The 18,128-nt window shown below is 40.2% G+C and overlaps 1 protein-coding gene across 1 annotated transcript in view; it reads right to left on the reverse strand.

Annotated features, from left to right (window-relative positions):
• Positions 1-18,128, reverse strand: part of LOC141757969 (corticotropin-releasing factor receptor 1-like) — a 74,906-nt gene that overhangs the window by 53,205 nt on the left and 3,573 nt on the right. Inside the window, exons 2-4 of the mRNA XM_074618955.1 lie at positions 13,638-13,725; positions 10,276-10,335; positions 9,819-9,944 (exon numbers count right to left, since the gene is read on the reverse strand). Of these exons, the coding sequence (XP_074475056.1) occupies positions 9,819-9,944; positions 10,276-10,335; positions 13,638-13,725 (274 nt within the window). The remainder of the gene's footprint in view (positions 1-9,818; positions 9,945-10,275; positions 10,336-13,637; positions 13,726-18,128) is intronic.

Here is an 18,128-nt window from a genome sequence, read left to right on the forward strand (position 1 = left end):
GTGACAATCTAATTTTGGAAATCCAGCCTGGTAGTCTACCTACTAACCCGATTCAGGGAAGTGCTGTTTCATAGTATTTCTGTTTCATAGTATTGTTATTCAGGGCAGGGACACACGATGGATGTCGGCTTTACTTCTCTTTTAGCATTTTTAGCAGCAGCGTTTATTTTTAGATGTTGGCTGTAACTTGAGGACGACCCAATGATATCAATTCCGATAGTTGTATTATCATTCTTTCCATCCACCACTATTGGTTTTGTGTTATCAGTCCTACTTGTATTAGCTATTACAGCTGTTAGGCTATTATTGTGTCTGCATCCCTCTCACTTTCTCTCTCTCTCTCTCTCTCTCTCTCTCTCTCTCTCTCTCTCTCTCTCTCGATCTATCCCCCCAGCCGGTCTCGGCAGATGGAGTTACAAACAGTCCCTTTAAGTACGGAAGTTACATGAAAAATAAATCTGGTTTCACACGGGACATGAAGAGCGGTCTCCTGGGCGAAAGACCGGTGTTTTTTTTATCCACTCCGACCTCTTCCCTACGCAGCTTATGTCACTCTTTATATTTCCTGGTTCATGATTACGTGGATTAAATACCAACTGATTTTGTGGGATATATACATACGAATTACAGTGCATTACTTTTCGTAGGTATAGCTACGAACGGTGTATGAGAGCAACTACAACAGTGAAATCCTGCTTTTACATTAATGCATGAGTAATACTAATCTAATGATAGAATATATAATAGTACAACAGTCACAGTTTTAATACTTTAACTACTGGATACTTCCTCCTCCACTGTGTAACTGTCTCTCCTTTAGTAACCCGTGAATAATTTGCTGTGAATACAGTTTTGCGGGTCAAGATGAGGGCATAATATCTCCAGGTTTTGAGTCCAGTTCACGACTCGTCACGCTTTCTCGTAACCGGAGCGGAGACAAGTATTTGCATCATTCTTCTTCTTTTTCTTCTCAGAATCCAATTTAGGATGGTTTACTTGTCTATAAATCTCTTCATGGATTTGTCTTTGGCCTTGGATCTGATCTGCGGCTGAAATACATCCCAGATCTTCAGCCTCTTTCTGTACCCACGACTTGAACTCTGCAGTAATCTCCCTCTGGATCTGAGGACAGCAGCTACATCCACTCAGGCTTTAAGTGCCCACTCTGGACGCACCGCTAACCTTCCTCTAAAGCCACTTATTCTTCTCCTAATACCACTTACACTACTAGTACTACAGCTTCCTCTGTCTTCTCATACTTCTCTGAGATTAACCTTGTTTGTCTGAGGATGTACAGTTTCTTTATTAACATTACTGTACTTTATTATACAAAAAGCACATGTGACATTTCACATTTATTTATCTATTTTTCTCATGGATGAGTTTCTGGAGCCGTGTCATCATCTAATGAAACCGGGTTTAGTACATAGAAACAGAGGAATTGATGGTAACCTTGTCTCCTGGTGGCAGTGAATCTGTCACCAATGAAATGGAGTGGAAGATAATTTGTTCACAGCGTGTTCAGTCTGTATCTCTCCACATTCTTTGGTTACACTATTTTGGCTTGTAATGCCCCCGTCAAGCAATTTAAAATTTTACAAGCTTTTCAACGGCTCCGCAAAACATCCGACCTCTAAACGATAATAAAAAACTGAAATGTTTCCTATAAAGACGGACAATATCGAACATGTGCTTGTGGTTAAATTGCTTCATTTTGTTGCTGTTGAAACGAGCAGACGGTGGTGGAAAGTACGGACACTCAAGTACTGTATCTAGTATCATTTTGAGGTACTTTACTCGAGTATTTCCTTTTGTTGTTACGTTATACTTCTACTCCACTACATCTTATTGTATTTTTTACTCCACAACATGTATTTGACAGCTGTACGCCTAGTTACTCTGCAGATAACTAAGTATATTTACTGAAATACTGTACTTAAAAGGTTCTCTAGATGTAATTCAGAGCATTTCTATTGCTTCCACACGGCTCTCAATATGGCGACAGATGAGCCAGCGGCTAGCATCTAATGGTGCACTGTCATGGTGTGTGTCCACAGCCTCCGTGCTCTCCACGCTCCCCATTCATTGTCTATGTAAGCAGCCGCGCAATGCATTCTGGTAGCGTGGCGTCGCGATTCGAGAGACTAGGCGTCACGACGCCCGCTCCTCATTTGTATATGCAAATCACGGCCGTCCGACGCGACTCGCCGCCTCTCGAAACTCCCGAAAATCTTTTAAAATAAACATTGTCGATCCAAATTAAAGACAGATTCAGCAACTGCATGGATTATTTCTCGCCTCAAATGTTTTCAGAAAGACATTTCAGTGAACTATTTTCGTGAAATAAGAGAAGAAAGTTTCCAAACGAGCCTCCAGACTGGTTCCGGTTTGAAAGCTGGGAGCAGCAGCCAACGGCGGGAAAGCGTTCGTCCAATCAGGTGGGAGAGCCTGTGACTAGCAACACGCCCACCAAGTGTCCAATGTTGGGCAGCGTCGCGTCCCATCGCGATAAAAAACGCCCCTGTGGACACGTACCATAAGTGCCCGATCCGTCCCAGCTGCGTGATCCGTTATGCGCATGTACGGGTGCGTCTACCCAGTGTGCCTTGCGGGAAGACCCGCCCCTACTCTGCCTCTATTGGCTACTGGCCTTTAAACCTAAACGCTAACAGTAGGTAGCCTAACTAAGATGCTGACCGGAGCTTCAGAGCTGCCGTGGTTGAGGAGAGCGACTCAACCACGGCAGCTCTGAACGCAGGCTGTCCGATACTTGGATTAAGTTGTGTTAATAACTAAATGTGTAAAATAAAGCCGTCCGTCAACAGGGAACTAAAAGCCTCTTGTCTACGAGACGGTCCCGTGAGAAAGCGGGTTCTGTGAGCGTGACTGGCCGGCTCGCTAGCCAGCGATCCCTGCAGGTGCGTCTACTAGAACGATCTCTAGAAAGAGCTCCAGCCAGCTCATAGCTGTCGCACCAGTTTATGGAGCTTCTCAACTCCGAAAATGTCAATCCATTTTCGTAAAAACAGCCAATATTCATAATCTACACAGCTGATTTCAGACCAGGTATAGCCTTCCTTCAGAGCTGCCGTGGTTGAGTCACTCTCCTCGGGTCTTCCCGCAAGGTATACTGCAGAACGGATCGGGCAGCGGGGACAGATCGGGCACTGACGAGCGCTAACAGTGCAAACAGCGGCAACAGAGCCAACAGTGTTAACCTGAGGGGGAACCGGAGAGACGTCGGTCGGGACAACGTTATCAGCTGTAACCGCTAGCCAGTGGGGCACGCTCACATGCACTAAAAGCATGTGCAGATGTCAACAAAACACAGAGAAGCTCTGATACAACACACACAGAGGGAGAGAGACTTCATTCTCTGCTCAGGTAGACATTACTCCTCTATATCTTTACATAGACAATAGTTGCTTGAGTGACCTTTGAGTATAATTTTGAGGTACTTGGTAGCCGTGGTTACTCAGCAGATTGAAATGTTACACATAAAACATGATCCGTTTTTAAATTATGATGCATTTGTTCCATGCGAAAGTCATTTTAGTCTATGATTCAGTCACCATTGAGCAATTTGTGGTGAACCGACCCACTGATCTACGACGTTAGCGTGGCTGAACATTCAGACAGATAATAAAAACTGAGTGTGTGTGTGTTGTGGCCTCCCATCAGCTCCTCCACTGCTGCTCACTGAGCTCCATCAGACCCATTGATGCTGTTTAGTGTTGCTGAATAACATCTCGGTGAAAGAAATCTCTCGTGTTGTGTTCACAGTGTGTCCTTGATGTAAAAGATGCTTTTTGCTTTCAGCTGAAAGTGATGAATAGAAGAAGAGAAGAAGAGACTTTAGGAAGGTCACAGTGTTTTTCTACCTGTGTCATAAGCAGCACTTTGTGCAGAATAATGAAGCATTTAGATGATGAAGTGACAGCAAACAGCTCCATTAAATGTTTTTCCTTTTGCCTCCCTCTGACCTCACCGGTGAAAAATATCAAATATTTAATAATGATTAATAATAAATCCATGCTAAAAATACACCTTAATGTTAAAGCTTCATTTGTAATCCATGACTTTAGGAATGATATCATGGAGGACTGTTTTTTTATGTCTTTAATGTCTTTAAAATACACATTTAGGTGTTTATTTTACTACATTTTGTCTATATACATCTGTATATTTCTCCTAAATTCACCAAAAGTTAGCATGACATAATGCCTCATTTGCATATTTAAACATAAAATTTCAGAAAACTAATTGTCTTAATGTCAGCAATCAGTCGGGGAAGTTTCACGGTGATATCTATTAGTTTATTTATTTTACCCTATTCACCTGTAATGTGTTTACAATCCATATCTTTGAAGGCTGTTTTCCCTAAATGAGTTTTCTCTCTGACTCCGAGCCATAAATCTCCACTTCATCAGCACTTACATCCACCAAACTTTCCAGTTTCATTCCTCTCTTTATTCTGAAGGTTTTTATAGAGGGGTTTGTTCATATATCATTCAGAACCTGATTTATACAACATTTTATTCCCCAAAAAATGTCGAAAATTGACTTTTTTTTAAAGTCTGTTGACAGTATTTTATGATTTATGGAGTGATAAAAAGAGATGTAAAATCCCCTCTGCAAAAACCTTTGACTGTAATGTAAAAACTAAGAGCGTCTGTCTCCACAGTAAATCATCTGTTGAGTATTTAATGGTTATTTATTTGTGCTTTAGAACGTAACCGCAGTGGAACGATCACATCTCTCTCTCTTCTACCGCTCTCTCTCTTTTTATAAAGTGAGTTGGGAGTCTATCTTTAGTTTTAATGTTATCTAACAAAGATAAATGCTCTCCTCGTCCTAAAATGGTCCTAAATCGATACTAGAGTACTTCCTTGTTTTATGAATGAAGCGGTACAGTCGAAGCAGCGGCGCTGTGTGTGTGTTTCACCAATCAGCGACGGTCATCCCTGCACACCTGCACTCTGAAGGTTCCTGTACTTTTATGAAGTACTACCCCGTGACCAGGAAATGTCCCTGCGGTTGAAATGAGTTCTTCAAAAGGTTCTCAGTTCCTGCGGTGGAAACGGGGCTTATAAGTGAATCAGCCCTAAATCCTCATGAAGTCATCATCTTGTATGCTGAACCTTTTTCCCACTATTGACCTTCGCTGGTTAAAGTCAGCTGATGGGAGGTCTTTTTTAAGGCTTTTAGGCTGCACTTGAATGGAGATTATATTAATCCTGAAGGTGAAATGAACCTCGCAGTGTCAGATTACTGGTGAACTGAATTATAACCCGGCTCACTCTCTCCTCGGGGCGCCTTTTGGGGTTTTACACTTTAAATTACCAGGAAACACATTTGCTTTTATCTCCTAAATGTACTCCATTGTGTTTACTGTGCTGAGTTTGTATTACACAATCCATTTTTAACCTCTTTATGGAAATTATAGTTGTTATTGACTACGAAACTCATTGTTATACCTTGAGAACATGAATTAAACATGAATCTAATGAAGTTAAATTCCTCCTCATTCTGCAGAGGAGAACACTTTAAAGGGACTATTTGTAACTTTCAGAATTGCTTGTTAACAGCGACACCTGTGGCCGTGAAATCAACGAAAGTCAGCGTCGAGCTCGTGCCTGTGCTCGCTCTAAATGGACATGAACGAGCATCGCTCAACACAGCGAGGAGACACACGTCAGCTAAAAGCACAATATCACTCTATATTTCAGCTGCTTGGCAGTAATGTTAGCTGACCAGACGAAGGTCTCTCCATGAATCAATGCTGATACTGTGTTTGCTTCTCCTGCCTCAGCGCAGGCTTCAGCAGCGGGGCTCCCCAGCGAGAAACTCGTCTCCCTGCGCCCGCAGCCGGAGAGAGCAGGAAGACACCGGCAACCGGTCGGTAACGAGACGATAACGTTTCTCTCTGCGGAGCCCCGTCACTTCCCAAGACACGGGAAACCTCTGTTGGAGCTGCAGCATTTATTTCTGCACAAACGTCCACTGTACATTCACTAGATATTCTCAGAGCTAAACTAACTCTCCTGCAGTGTGGAGTGAGCGCGCGTTCACGTCTAGAGGTGGAGCGAGACAGCGAGGACGCGCGCTCTGTCTGAGTGAAGGAGAGCAGGCAGAGGAGACGAGGCTCCGGCCACACGCGAGCGCGCATATGCGAGCGCGCATATGCGAGCGCGCATATGCGAGCGCGCATATGCGAGCGCGCATATGCGAGCGCGCATGTGTGCCGACCCGCTACATTTATACGCTTAGAAAGTTACAAATAGTCCCTTTAAAGGTCCGCTACACTACATTTTAAATCCTGTGCTCAAACTCTCCATTTTACTCATCAATAATCTGGTTTTAAATTCACATTATATCACGAAAAGTCAGAATCTATATGTGTTTGCCTCGTTAAGTTATTGCTTTATAATATTAGATTGTTTATTATATATATTTTAAACAGCCTGTGGGTTGTTTTAAGGATGCAATCTTTTCATTAATCATGATTTTATGTTTGCATTTTTGTTTAATTCAGATTTGTTAATGATTAATCAATTTGTGAATCTACAGAGAATTAATCTGAAGCTATTTTGCTATGATTTGTTAATTAATCGCTTCAAAGAAAACGTTGGCTACAGCTTCAAAAATCTGATTTGATGCTTTAGTACAGAACCGCATTGCTTTCATCTAAGACAGAAAACCAAATCGATTCCTGTATGTCATAAATCTGACTTTCTATCTCATAATAATGAGATCAGGAAAAGGTTAAGGTGGGCATCAATCATCGGTATTTGAGAAGACGGACACAACGCTACCTGAATTAATTAGCTTTTATTGCCTCCTGAGGTATTAATGTCACTGAATAATGTGGATGGTATTATTGTGCTTTTGAAGTCGCTCTGTAAAACCACGAGCAGCTAAAACAGAACAGGATGTTTTACACATCAGAAATGCATCTGCAACAGGATGATCACAGGATAAGAAACCAGATCTGATAATTATCAGAATCAGAATAAGTAGGTTTTTTCCCGTACGAGCACCAACACGTGCTCTGGTGTGTTGGTGCATAACATAAACATAGTAAGAGGATATTAAATGAAAAATGAAAATACAAAAATCAAGAAACATAAATATAGAAGATGAGAAAAATTATAATGAAAATAATACTATAAAGATATGTATAATATATCTGTAGCTGTGCAGCTTTTAGAAGTGGTAGTTTTGTGCAGAAATGTGCAAAAGGTTCACAGTAGGAAGTATAAAAAGAATATGCAACGTACATAGATAAAAAATACATGCGTTAATGTACCGCATACAGATGGATGTGAAGACGTTAAAACATTATTGGTGACATTATTTAGACATTTTCTTTGTTATATATGACAGTTGACTGAATGTCTTTGGGTTTTGGACTGTTGGTCGGATGAAACGAGACATCTAAAGACATCATATCAGGCTTTAGGATATTATAAACTATATTCTTGCTGCCAATGTTGGCCAGAATACACTTGAGGGAAACTGAAAATATTTTTAATCTCAGTGAGGTTTCCCAAGTTGAATAAATAAATCCCTTTTTTGCAAAAAGTATTTGTGTTGTAGAGCTGTTTTCAGTCTGAATCCACGCGTAGACACAGCAGTGCTTTAAGCTTATTACTAACATTATGCATGCTAACATGCTGATGATTAGCATGCATGATGTTTGCAATGTTCACCCTCTGAGTTTAGCACGTTAGCACGATAATGCATTAACGCAAATTTGTTTTAACGCCACCAATTTTTCAGTTTTTCTCAGTTTTAAAGCTAGAGAGAAGATACTGGTATCATATGAAACTAGAAAACCGGATGAATCCATTAGTACCAACCATGTCATACTAGCTTGTCATGAATAAGGTTAAATAACGCTCCAAACTTACAACACATTTTGGCGAGGGAAAACTGGCGATGCCATTTTCAAAGGGGTCCCTTGACCTCTGACCTCCAGATATGTGAATGGGTTCTCTGGGTACCCACGAGTCTCCCCTTTACAGACATGCCCACTTTATGATAATCACATGCAGTTTGGGGCAAGTCATAGTCAAGTCAGCACACTGACACACTGACAGCTGTTGTTGCCTGTTGGGCTGCAGTTTGCCATGTTATGATTGGAGCATATTGTTTTATGCTAAATGCAGTACCTGTGAGGGTTTCTGGATCAATATCTGTCATTGTTTTGTGTTGTTAATTGATTTACAATAATAAATATATACATACATTTGCATAAAGCAGCATATTTGTCCACTCCCATGTTGATAAGAGGATTAAATACTTGACAAATCTCCCTTTAAGGTTCATTTTGAACAGATAAAAAAAATTGCGATTAATCACGATTAACTATTTTAATGGATTAATTAGCGAATTAGCAGTAAACACAAACTACAGCTGAGGTTGATGGGAATCTCTTTAGTTTTGCAGGTTTTGATCATAAACCAAACTACAGTATTGGACATATTATAATGTGGCGCTACATGAAAGAGCAAGTCATTATAATTCATCCTGAGGGGAACATGAATATTTGTACCAAATTTCATGACAATCCATCAAATAGTTGTTGAGATGTTTCAGTGTGGTACAAAGCGGTGGGTGGTCCGACAGACATCCCTACAGCCGTGATGCAAAAATATTAATTTCACCCTTTTGGAAACAGATTTCTATTTTAAAAGAGAGCGACGGATAACTTACCGAGCAGATCTGTTTCCTGCAGCGTTTTAATTTCAGTTGTGCTTTTAGAGTTTGACCTCAGAACAAACTGTGGTGCAGAGGAGTTCAGGAAGAGTTCGACACCAGCGCAGAAATCTGATCCACTTCACTTACTCAGCCTAAAAAATGTGATTTCTAAAACATCTACAGCTGGTAGAAAATGGGTCTAATTATTTGATTCTGTGACCCAGATCATGTTTGAAGAAGTAGTGAAATATTAAAGGGACTGTTTGTAACTTTTTAAGCGTATAAATGTAGCGGGTCGCCACACATGCGCGCTCGCATATGCGCGTTCGCGTGTGGCCGCTGCCTCTGCTCCTCTGCCTGCTCGCCTTCACTCAGACGCTCACTCCACACTGCAGGAGAGTTAGTTTAGCTCTGAGAATATCTAGTGAATGTTCAGTGGACGTTTGTGCAGAAATAACTGCTGCAGCTCCTCCAGACCAACAGAGGCTTTCCGTGTCTTGTGAAGTGACGGGGCTCCGCAGAGAGAAACGTTATCGTCTCGTTACCAACCGGGTGCCGGTGTCTCCCTGCTCCACTCGCAGCCGGAGAGAGCAGGGAGACACGCTGCGGAGCCCCGCTGCCTCAGCCTGCGCTGAGCAGGAAAAGCCAACACTAGGATCAGCATTGATTCATGGAGAGACCTTCGTCTGGTCAGCTAACATTACTGCCAAGCAGCTGAAATATAGAGTGATATTGTGCTTTTAGCTGACGTGTGTCACTGTTTTGAGCGATGCTCGTTCATGTCTATGTAGATATGCTATTTTGTAATATTATCCCATCTCTTTTTCTCCGTTTAAGCCCCCCGACACAAACATTTCTCACAGCGGGTGCACTACTTGTCTTGTCTTCAGCGCATCACGCTCCTTTCTTCCTGCACGTCGTGCTCTATTATCTGCAGCATGTTGTTTTTACACTTGTCTCTTGCTGATTTGTATGCTCATGCTAATTTCTGTGTACACAATTACATAAACAGGATTGGCCCAAGGGGAAGACGAGTAGAGGAGGAGGGGTGAAATCAAATTAAATCTGGCTTTTAATCTATTGTTTCTTGTTTTCCACTGACAGCGAGGACTTACTGGTGGTGTTGTATCTGACGCCGTAGAACATCTCGGGACAGGGTCGCGACACCATCTGGCCGGCGCTGCTCCTGGGCCAGCAGGTGCCGATGCCATCGATGGAGGTGTCGCAGGAGAGCCCCGAGCCTGAAAGCGCGAAGACAGAAATGTTAGACGTACATTCCTGGCATGGCTCAACAACTACATATAGCCACGGTGAAATTCTGACAATGCTCCAAAGATGTTGGCAATAGATTGTGTGTCTGAATAAGCTGTTTGTGTTTAATGATTACTCCTGAGCGTTGTCTCCTGTGGTGCGTCGCCAAATCTATTTCCAGCATTGTTCTAGTCTTTGATGTTGTAATCTGAGTTCAGATCAAATCTATCTCCCTGGTGGGGAACTCCACAACAATGCTTTGTAGTAGCAACAACAGTAGGGGAATCAGTTTCACACACTGAGAGAAGATGAACGACTCACCGCTCCACTGACCCGTGGCGTTGCTCAGCGTTTGGTTCCAGGTGGAGGCCAGCGACTGTACTGCAATCCAGAGGGAGAGTCTCATCAATAACCTCGATCACAGTTTGCACACTGTAGAGGAGGGCTATGAAAACCTCATTACATTCAGCTTAGCAGCGACACAGGGGTGAGCATGAAAGGGCAACGGTAAACACTGGTGACAGACCTTTCCCCGAGCAATAACGGGACGGTGGCAGCAAATATGAATGTAGACGTGCCCCGAGGGTCAAGCTATTATTTCTGCAATAACTCAAGAAGATTTACATAAAAGAAGATGCGGTGTTCTGCGGGGCAAAGTTCATGCTTCAATCCAACGCTTTCACGTTTCATAACCAATGTTTTGTCATCTGTTTGTGATGAGGAAATCAATGAATGAAAGGAAAATATGAAGTTTTAGAAACAACATTGGTTGTTTGCTCAAATGCCTAAAACAACACGTAGTTATGTTTTCTTGACAAACACTCTTCTAGTGGCCACATGAATTATGACTCTTGTCTGTTGTGAATTTGTGAATGAATTGTGTCTTTGATTTGGGAGACGGTTCTTCCTCTAACCTTTAAAGAAGCACTCTGCAGATTTTCCACATAAACATGAGTTTACTAGCAGCGTCAGGCAGTAAATGTGATCACTGGGTCATTCCTGTTATGCAGCAACATTTCTGTCCCCGTGAATTACTTCACCTTTAAAATGTGTCAGATATTTATAACAAATGGTTTACATTATAGATTAAGGTCTTCTTTAGAACATAAACAAAGAATAATGCACATTAAAAATACTTTTTTTTACTTTACTGAGCTTTTTTTGGTACAAGTGCTCAATTTTTCCACGTCCCCAATGCAAAGTGATCAACTTCTACAAGATATATAAGCCATAAAATTATAAGATTACTCAAAATATTCTTATATATTACACAGGGTGAGCATAAACTTAAACTTAAAAGTCTTTTTTCTCATGTTTCATGACGTCAATCTGTTTTTCACGCTCAAGTTTAACCCTACTCAGCTTAATTATGAAGAAAGTTGACCTTACCTACCACAATATGAGAGCGAGAAGCATGCATTTCCGTTCATTTTTGCATTGCATTGCATTTTTGCATCCATTTTTATCTTGTAACTTTATATTTTTTTTGTCAACTTAACTTAAAGTAGTAGAACATTTTATTTCATTTTTGCATACATTTTTAGCTTGTAATTATTTTTAACATGTTGAACCAGATCGGCATGATGTGCTCGTATATCACACTTACAATTACGGCAAACTGCCTGCGAAAAAACGCAACCCACGACTACCAATATTTATAAGTGACTTTTCAGGCAAAGAAGCCCAAAGTCACTTGTAATAAGCGGACTTGGCAACTTGTTCATAAGTATTATAATAGTTTATTGAAGAACACTTATAGTAACACTTTAATATCCTAAAATTAGAAGTGTACTAAAATCTAAAAATGGATTGTTACGCCCATTTCCACTTCACAATAGAAATACTGGGCTCTCTGCACATAGCTCACATGCACTAACATGCACTAAGAGGCACGCACGGGCCTGCAGAATATGTGACATTTGAATGAGGAGGATGTGGAGTTGTGTTTGAAAGCACCATTGTTACAGTTATAAAAGTGATGTAACAAGTAATAAAGTAAAACAGGTATTATTCATTTATTTATTTTAGGGGTGTGAATGGATGAATGAGAGACAAAATGTAAAGCGCTTTGCCCGGTAAGTAAATACAGTCCATTTACCATCTATCAGTGTTAAATAGACGGAGTACTGTTGTGGTTTTATGTCCTCATGGCTCATTTGAAGTCAGTGACAAACAACCATTTAGTAGTTCATGTTGGAGGATTTGTAACTCCCATCATACCTCAGGCATCACTCGGGCTGGGTATCATTTCATCCGTGGCAAACTGATACCTGAGCTTCAGTCCTGATGTACAAAATGTGCCAAACGGTTCGATGCATCAGAGTTAAATAAAGAACATTGTCTCCTCTCCTCTGAAATATCTGAAGAGGAAAGTAATCGAGCAGAAGAATCTAATTCTATTTCAGTTCTTCAGTGCCAGTTATGATCCTTGACTAAAACTGAAACAACTTCTATTTAAGTTTTTATATTTGTTTTTGGTCGATCATGAAAAACTATTACTACTATTACATCTATTTAAATAATCCATTTATCCGTTACGTTGTGCCGTTACGTTGTGCCGTTACGTTGCGCCGTTACGTTGCGCCGTTACGTTGCGCCGTTACGTTGCGCCGTTACGTTGCGCCGTTACGTTGCGCCGTTACGTTGCGCCGTTACGTTGCGACGTTACATTGTGACGTTACGATGTGACGTTACGATGTGACGTTACGATGTGACGTTACGATGTGACGTTACGATGCGACGTTACGATGCGACGTTACGATGCGACGTTACGTTGCGACATTACGTTGCGACGTTACGTTGCGATGTTACGTTGCGACGTTACGTTGCGACGTTACGTTATGACGTCACAATGTGTCGTTATTATTTTAAAGAACACAAACCATGATCTTTTCTCTAACCTTAATCAAGTTTTTTTGTTGCCTAAACCTAACCGATCGTTTCACATCATTAAGCACGTGGCATTGTGCGTTTCTGCAAACGTGATACGAGGCTGATATGAAACGTCTTTTTGGATCAGAAACGTCAACATTAAACATGTCCCGTGGTTTGCACGGTACAATGCCAAAAAAAATTCTGCCAGCTGGGTTGATTTATCATTTCAGTCATTTCACAAAGCAAAAACTTAACAGTCTTTTCTCTCTTTTATATATTTGTAAACTGAATATTTGAGGGTTTTGAACTGTTGGTCGGACAAAACAAGACCATGAACTCAGCTCCTTCGGCTCTGTAAAACTGTGATGTGCAGTTTTTTTACGTCATCTTTGACATTTCATAGATTAAATGACTAACTGATTACTCATTCAGTTGCAGCCCTTGACACTCCGCTGACACTCATTACGTACTGAAGTTCACCCAGTCATTACACAGCTATGTGATAATAACACATCTCATTGTTACTACTGAGCTACCTGGGACATATTTACGAGTATTAAACCTGGAGGCAAAAACAAGAAGACAAGATTCCTGTGCATGGTGGTATGTTCTCTGGGTGTGTGCTGCGGTTAACAGTGTTTAATAACCAACTATTACTGTACTTGTGAGGTCCATGTGGAGACAGATTTGATAAGATTTAGCTAATAAACACAAAGACAGAGTTGTGATTAGGCACAAAAATCAATTCAATCACGAGTGTAGTAACATCTGCCTTTTAAGAGTTGCTGTTGTTGTAAACATGGACTTACATGAGACATTTCCTGATAGCATGAGCAGAGCTTCACACGTCAGATCTGCTACGGAGCCGGAGGGCAGGAGGCTCATGATGGCACACACCTGTAAAACAGAGTCAAATCAATGAATCAAACGTTAATGTAACATCGTGTAATACTCCTTTTTAATTCCCTCACGTATACACAATCCAGCTGAAAGACTCTCGGTGCCCTTGAGCAGGCGATGCATGTATTCTGGAGCGCTTTGTAGTCGGTAATAATTTTCCCGCTCCGTCAACACTCTTTCATGTTTACACATACAAGGACTCAATAAAATATAAAGGCTGCTTCATGGAGGGCTGCAATTCTAAATTTGGTGTTTGCAGTTAGCCTACTTTACATGTAATGCAGTAAATAATGCACATAATCGAGGAGGAGTTCTGTGAATCTGCCGGGTCTCATGTGGCCGAAGCTTGTTTTTACCCACAACAATGTAAGATAGCATCTGCTCTATTTACACATCATGCAGGGATGAAGAACCTGTGTTTAATGTTTAGATGACAGCACGGTGGATTTATATCTTGTGACTGTTGGGGAACAAACTGCTGCATGCTGCACTGGTGACAGGTAGGAAACCAGTGATCGCTGCTGGCAGCATCTGTCAGAGAGACAGCAGACCTCAGATCAGCTCTTACTGCTTGTTTTCCTCCGGTCTGTGAAATCTTGCAGATGCCGTTAGGAGCACCGGAGGACATGATTTTTTGTCAGGTTATCTGTTTCATGAACTACTGTCACGATGTAGCGACCGTTTTATAAGAATAACTTTTTTTAATCATATTTGCTCCAATCTCGCCTCCTGATGCTTTAAAGGGAGATTTATTGCACATTTTTTATCTGTTCAAAATGTACCTTAAAGGGAGATTTGTCAAGTATTTAATCCTCTTATCAACATGGGAGTGGACAAATATGCTGCTTTATGCAAATGTATGTATATATTTATTATTGTAAATCAATTAACAACACAAAACAATGACAGATATTGTCCAGAAACCCTCACAGGTACTGCATTTAGCATAAAACAATATGCTCAAATCATAACATGGCAAACTGCAGCCCAACAGGCAACAACAGCTGTCAGTGTGTCAGTGTGCTGACTTGACTATGACTTGCCCCAAACTGCATGTGATTATCATAAAGTGGGCATGTCTGTAAAGGGGAGACTCGTGGGTACCCATAGAACCCATTTACATTCACTGATCTGGAGGTCAGAGGTCAAAGGACCCCTTTAAAAATGGACATGACAGTTTTTCCTCGCCAAAATATAGCGTAAGTTCGGAGCATTATTTAACCTCCTTCATGACAAGCTAGTATGACATGGTTGGTACCGATGGATTCTTTAGGTTGTCTAGTTTCATATGTATAATATACATATTCTTACTACACTGCAGAATAAGCTTTGCAGCTCTTAGCTTCACCTCAACCAACAACAAAAACACTGCTCACACATCAAGTGACGATAATCCTCTAATACATATATAACACGACCTGTACTTTTACGAAGGCGTGACTTCTACTTCTAATGAGTGTTTAATTGTCTTTTACTCCAGTAAAGGATGAGAGTACTTCCTTTACTTCTTCTTCCACAGAAGCACTTAACGCCCCGCTGGTTAAATACAGGCTTGTTTGATCCCGTCGTCATCGACGTGGTGGCCACCTGTCATGTTGAGCTTTAATTACCTGGGAGGAGGAGGAGGACGGCCAGCAGGACTACAGTAGGTCACTGTGCTCTGATACCTGGACTCACTGAGCATGAAACAGACACAGCGAGCCATCAGGAACTCTTCTTTGAATCTGGGGCGGCGGTCTAGCAGTTTACATGATGTGACTACACACACTGCTGCTATTTCACAATTCACGCTGCTGTGACCGTCAGGTATGAATGTGCTTTTTACACTCAGCGGTGACACATTTAATAGGCTGGCTCGCTGGGTAAAAAAAAAATCTCCCTGATGTCACCATGAAACTTCCCCAGTTCATTACTTACTTTAAGACTATTATATTTTGTTTTACAAGTTTTCTCAAATGTTATGTTTAAATATGCAAATGAGGCATTATGTCATTAAATATGTGTTAAGTTTCATACTTTTCCAGAACAGAAATCTGAACACTGAATAAAGTTAGGTTCAAATTCTTGTTTTATTTTGTTGACATATTAGAGTCGAAGGTTTTTCTCTTTTCATCACTCCATAAATCCATAAAAAAAACATAAAGAAATCATTTTTTGTCATTTTTTTAGGAATATAATGTTCTATAAATCAGACTATGAATGATATGCATGCACACTCGCACTCTATGGACATTATAGGACACTAAACAAATTATATTATTATTATAGGAAACATTATTCAGCTGCAAGCATCTAAACTGTTCCACTGATTTTAAAAGTTGTATAATGAAGGAAAAAAGAGACAAAAACAAAATGTTGGATCATAAAACATGATCAGGATGTCCATAAGTGAAAGTTTCATATACTATAATTATGTAAATACTGTATATCTTAAAACATGTCCTAAATGAGTCTTAGTCTGTGGGGACTAATCCTTTCATCTTCTCATAATAATTAGAAGATTTTAATGATATTTTTATTATTTCAAATTCATCTTATTCATCTACTCTAGCATCTTTACATGCACTTTTTGACATAATCTGGTTTAAATCATTCTCCGGACGTGATATAGAACATAACCTGGTTATCAATATCGCTGTATTATGTAGAGCTGCAACGATTAATCGATTAGTGGTCAACTATTAAATTAATCGCCAACTATTTTGGTAATTTTTCAAGAAAAAGAAGTTTAAAATTCTCTGATTTCAGCTTCTTAAATGTGAATATGTTCTGGTTTCTTTCCTCCTCTATGACAGTAAACTGAATATCTTTGAGTTGTGGACAAAACGAGACATTTGTGGATGTCATCTTGAGCTTTTTTCACTATTTTATAGACCAAACAACTAATCGATCAATGGAGAATATAATCAACAGATTAATCAGCAATGAAAGTAATGGATGGTTGCAGCTCTAGTATGATTCAAATATTATCTTTTGATGCCTCCACATTGATCAGTCTCTGTCACTTCTGAGCTGAGCTGCATGTCAATATGAGACTGATCACGTTTTATCACTTAAATTTCGTTTTTGGACTTTTTTTGTCCTTCATTATACGACATAGGGAGCACATGTTAAAATCAGTGAAGCAGTTTATATACAGCATATGTTTGCCTATAATATCTAGTTTATTATGGTATTTCCTCTCGTGTGCACGTGTTGTAGCCGACCAGCAGCAGCCCTGAGCTGTGGTTTACTTGCAAAATGTCACTGAAAACAAAAAAAGCTCTGAAACAAGAAACAATAAAGCCGAACGTTACAGCGCTTAAGGCGAGACACTACGGGCAAAAACATTAATATTCATGGACTGATTCATTTTGAGATTTTGGGGCTATTTTACTTCCATAACATGTCTTCTCGTCTAAAAAGAAATCATTGAAAATACACATTTAGGTGTTTATTTTACTACTTTGTCTATTCGCGTCTGTAGATTTCTCCTAAATGAACCCTTATATGGCATTAGATATTTAATATTTAAACATACAATTTCATGGTGATATCTATTAGCCTGCAGTGTCTCCCCTTAAATAATGAACAAGCTGATCTTGTCTTGAAGCAAGTTGATTTGCATTGAAAGCAGGTTGAAATATTCACACCAGACCGGCTGATTTAGGGACTCAATTTCAGATTATAATGACTTGATAAGATGGAGATTTTTCACTGAATGATGCATCACGTTTTACACGTTGATTATGTGTTTTGCATGAAAAATATCCTGCACAATATGCAACACAAGTAAGAACTAGACCTGATAAATGTAGTGGAGTAAAAAAGAACAATATCTCCCTCTGAAATGTAGTGAAGAAGAAGTGTAAAGCTGTTTATTATTATAAACTATCAAATTTTGGACTCTTTAAATTTGCAATAACTGTTTTTATTGGCCACTGGGGGGCAGCAGAAACAAGCTGTGAGCACAACACTGACATATCATCACCTTTAAATTGGCGAAGTTGTTAGCAAACAAAGTATTTCACTTGTGACTATATCACATTTTAGAAGTTGATTATATGTTTTATATAAAAAAGTATTAGTAGTGGTATATAGCTGCTGATAGTGGAGTAAAAAGTACAATATTTCCTTCTGAAATGTAGTAGAGTAGACGCATGACGTAGCATTACTTAAGCACAATTTTGTACTTTATACTTGGGTATTTATTAGGGTTGAAACTAGAAAACCTGATGAATCCATCGGTACCAACCATGTCATACTAGGTTGTCGTGAAGGAGGTTAGATAACGCTCCAAGTTTGCGCTAAATTTTGGCGAGGAAAAAATGTCATGGCCATTTTCAAAGGGGTCCCTTGACCTCTGACCTCCAGATCAGTGAATGTAAATGGGTTCTATGGGTACCCACGAGTCTCCCCTT

The sequence above is a fragment of the Sebastes fasciatus genome, chromosome 20 (assembly GCF_043250625.1).
Source record: "Sebastes fasciatus isolate fSebFas1 chromosome 20, fSebFas1.pri, whole genome shotgun sequence".
Taxonomy (NCBI): Eukaryota; Metazoa; Chordata; class Actinopteri; order Perciformes; family Sebastidae; genus Sebastes; species Sebastes fasciatus.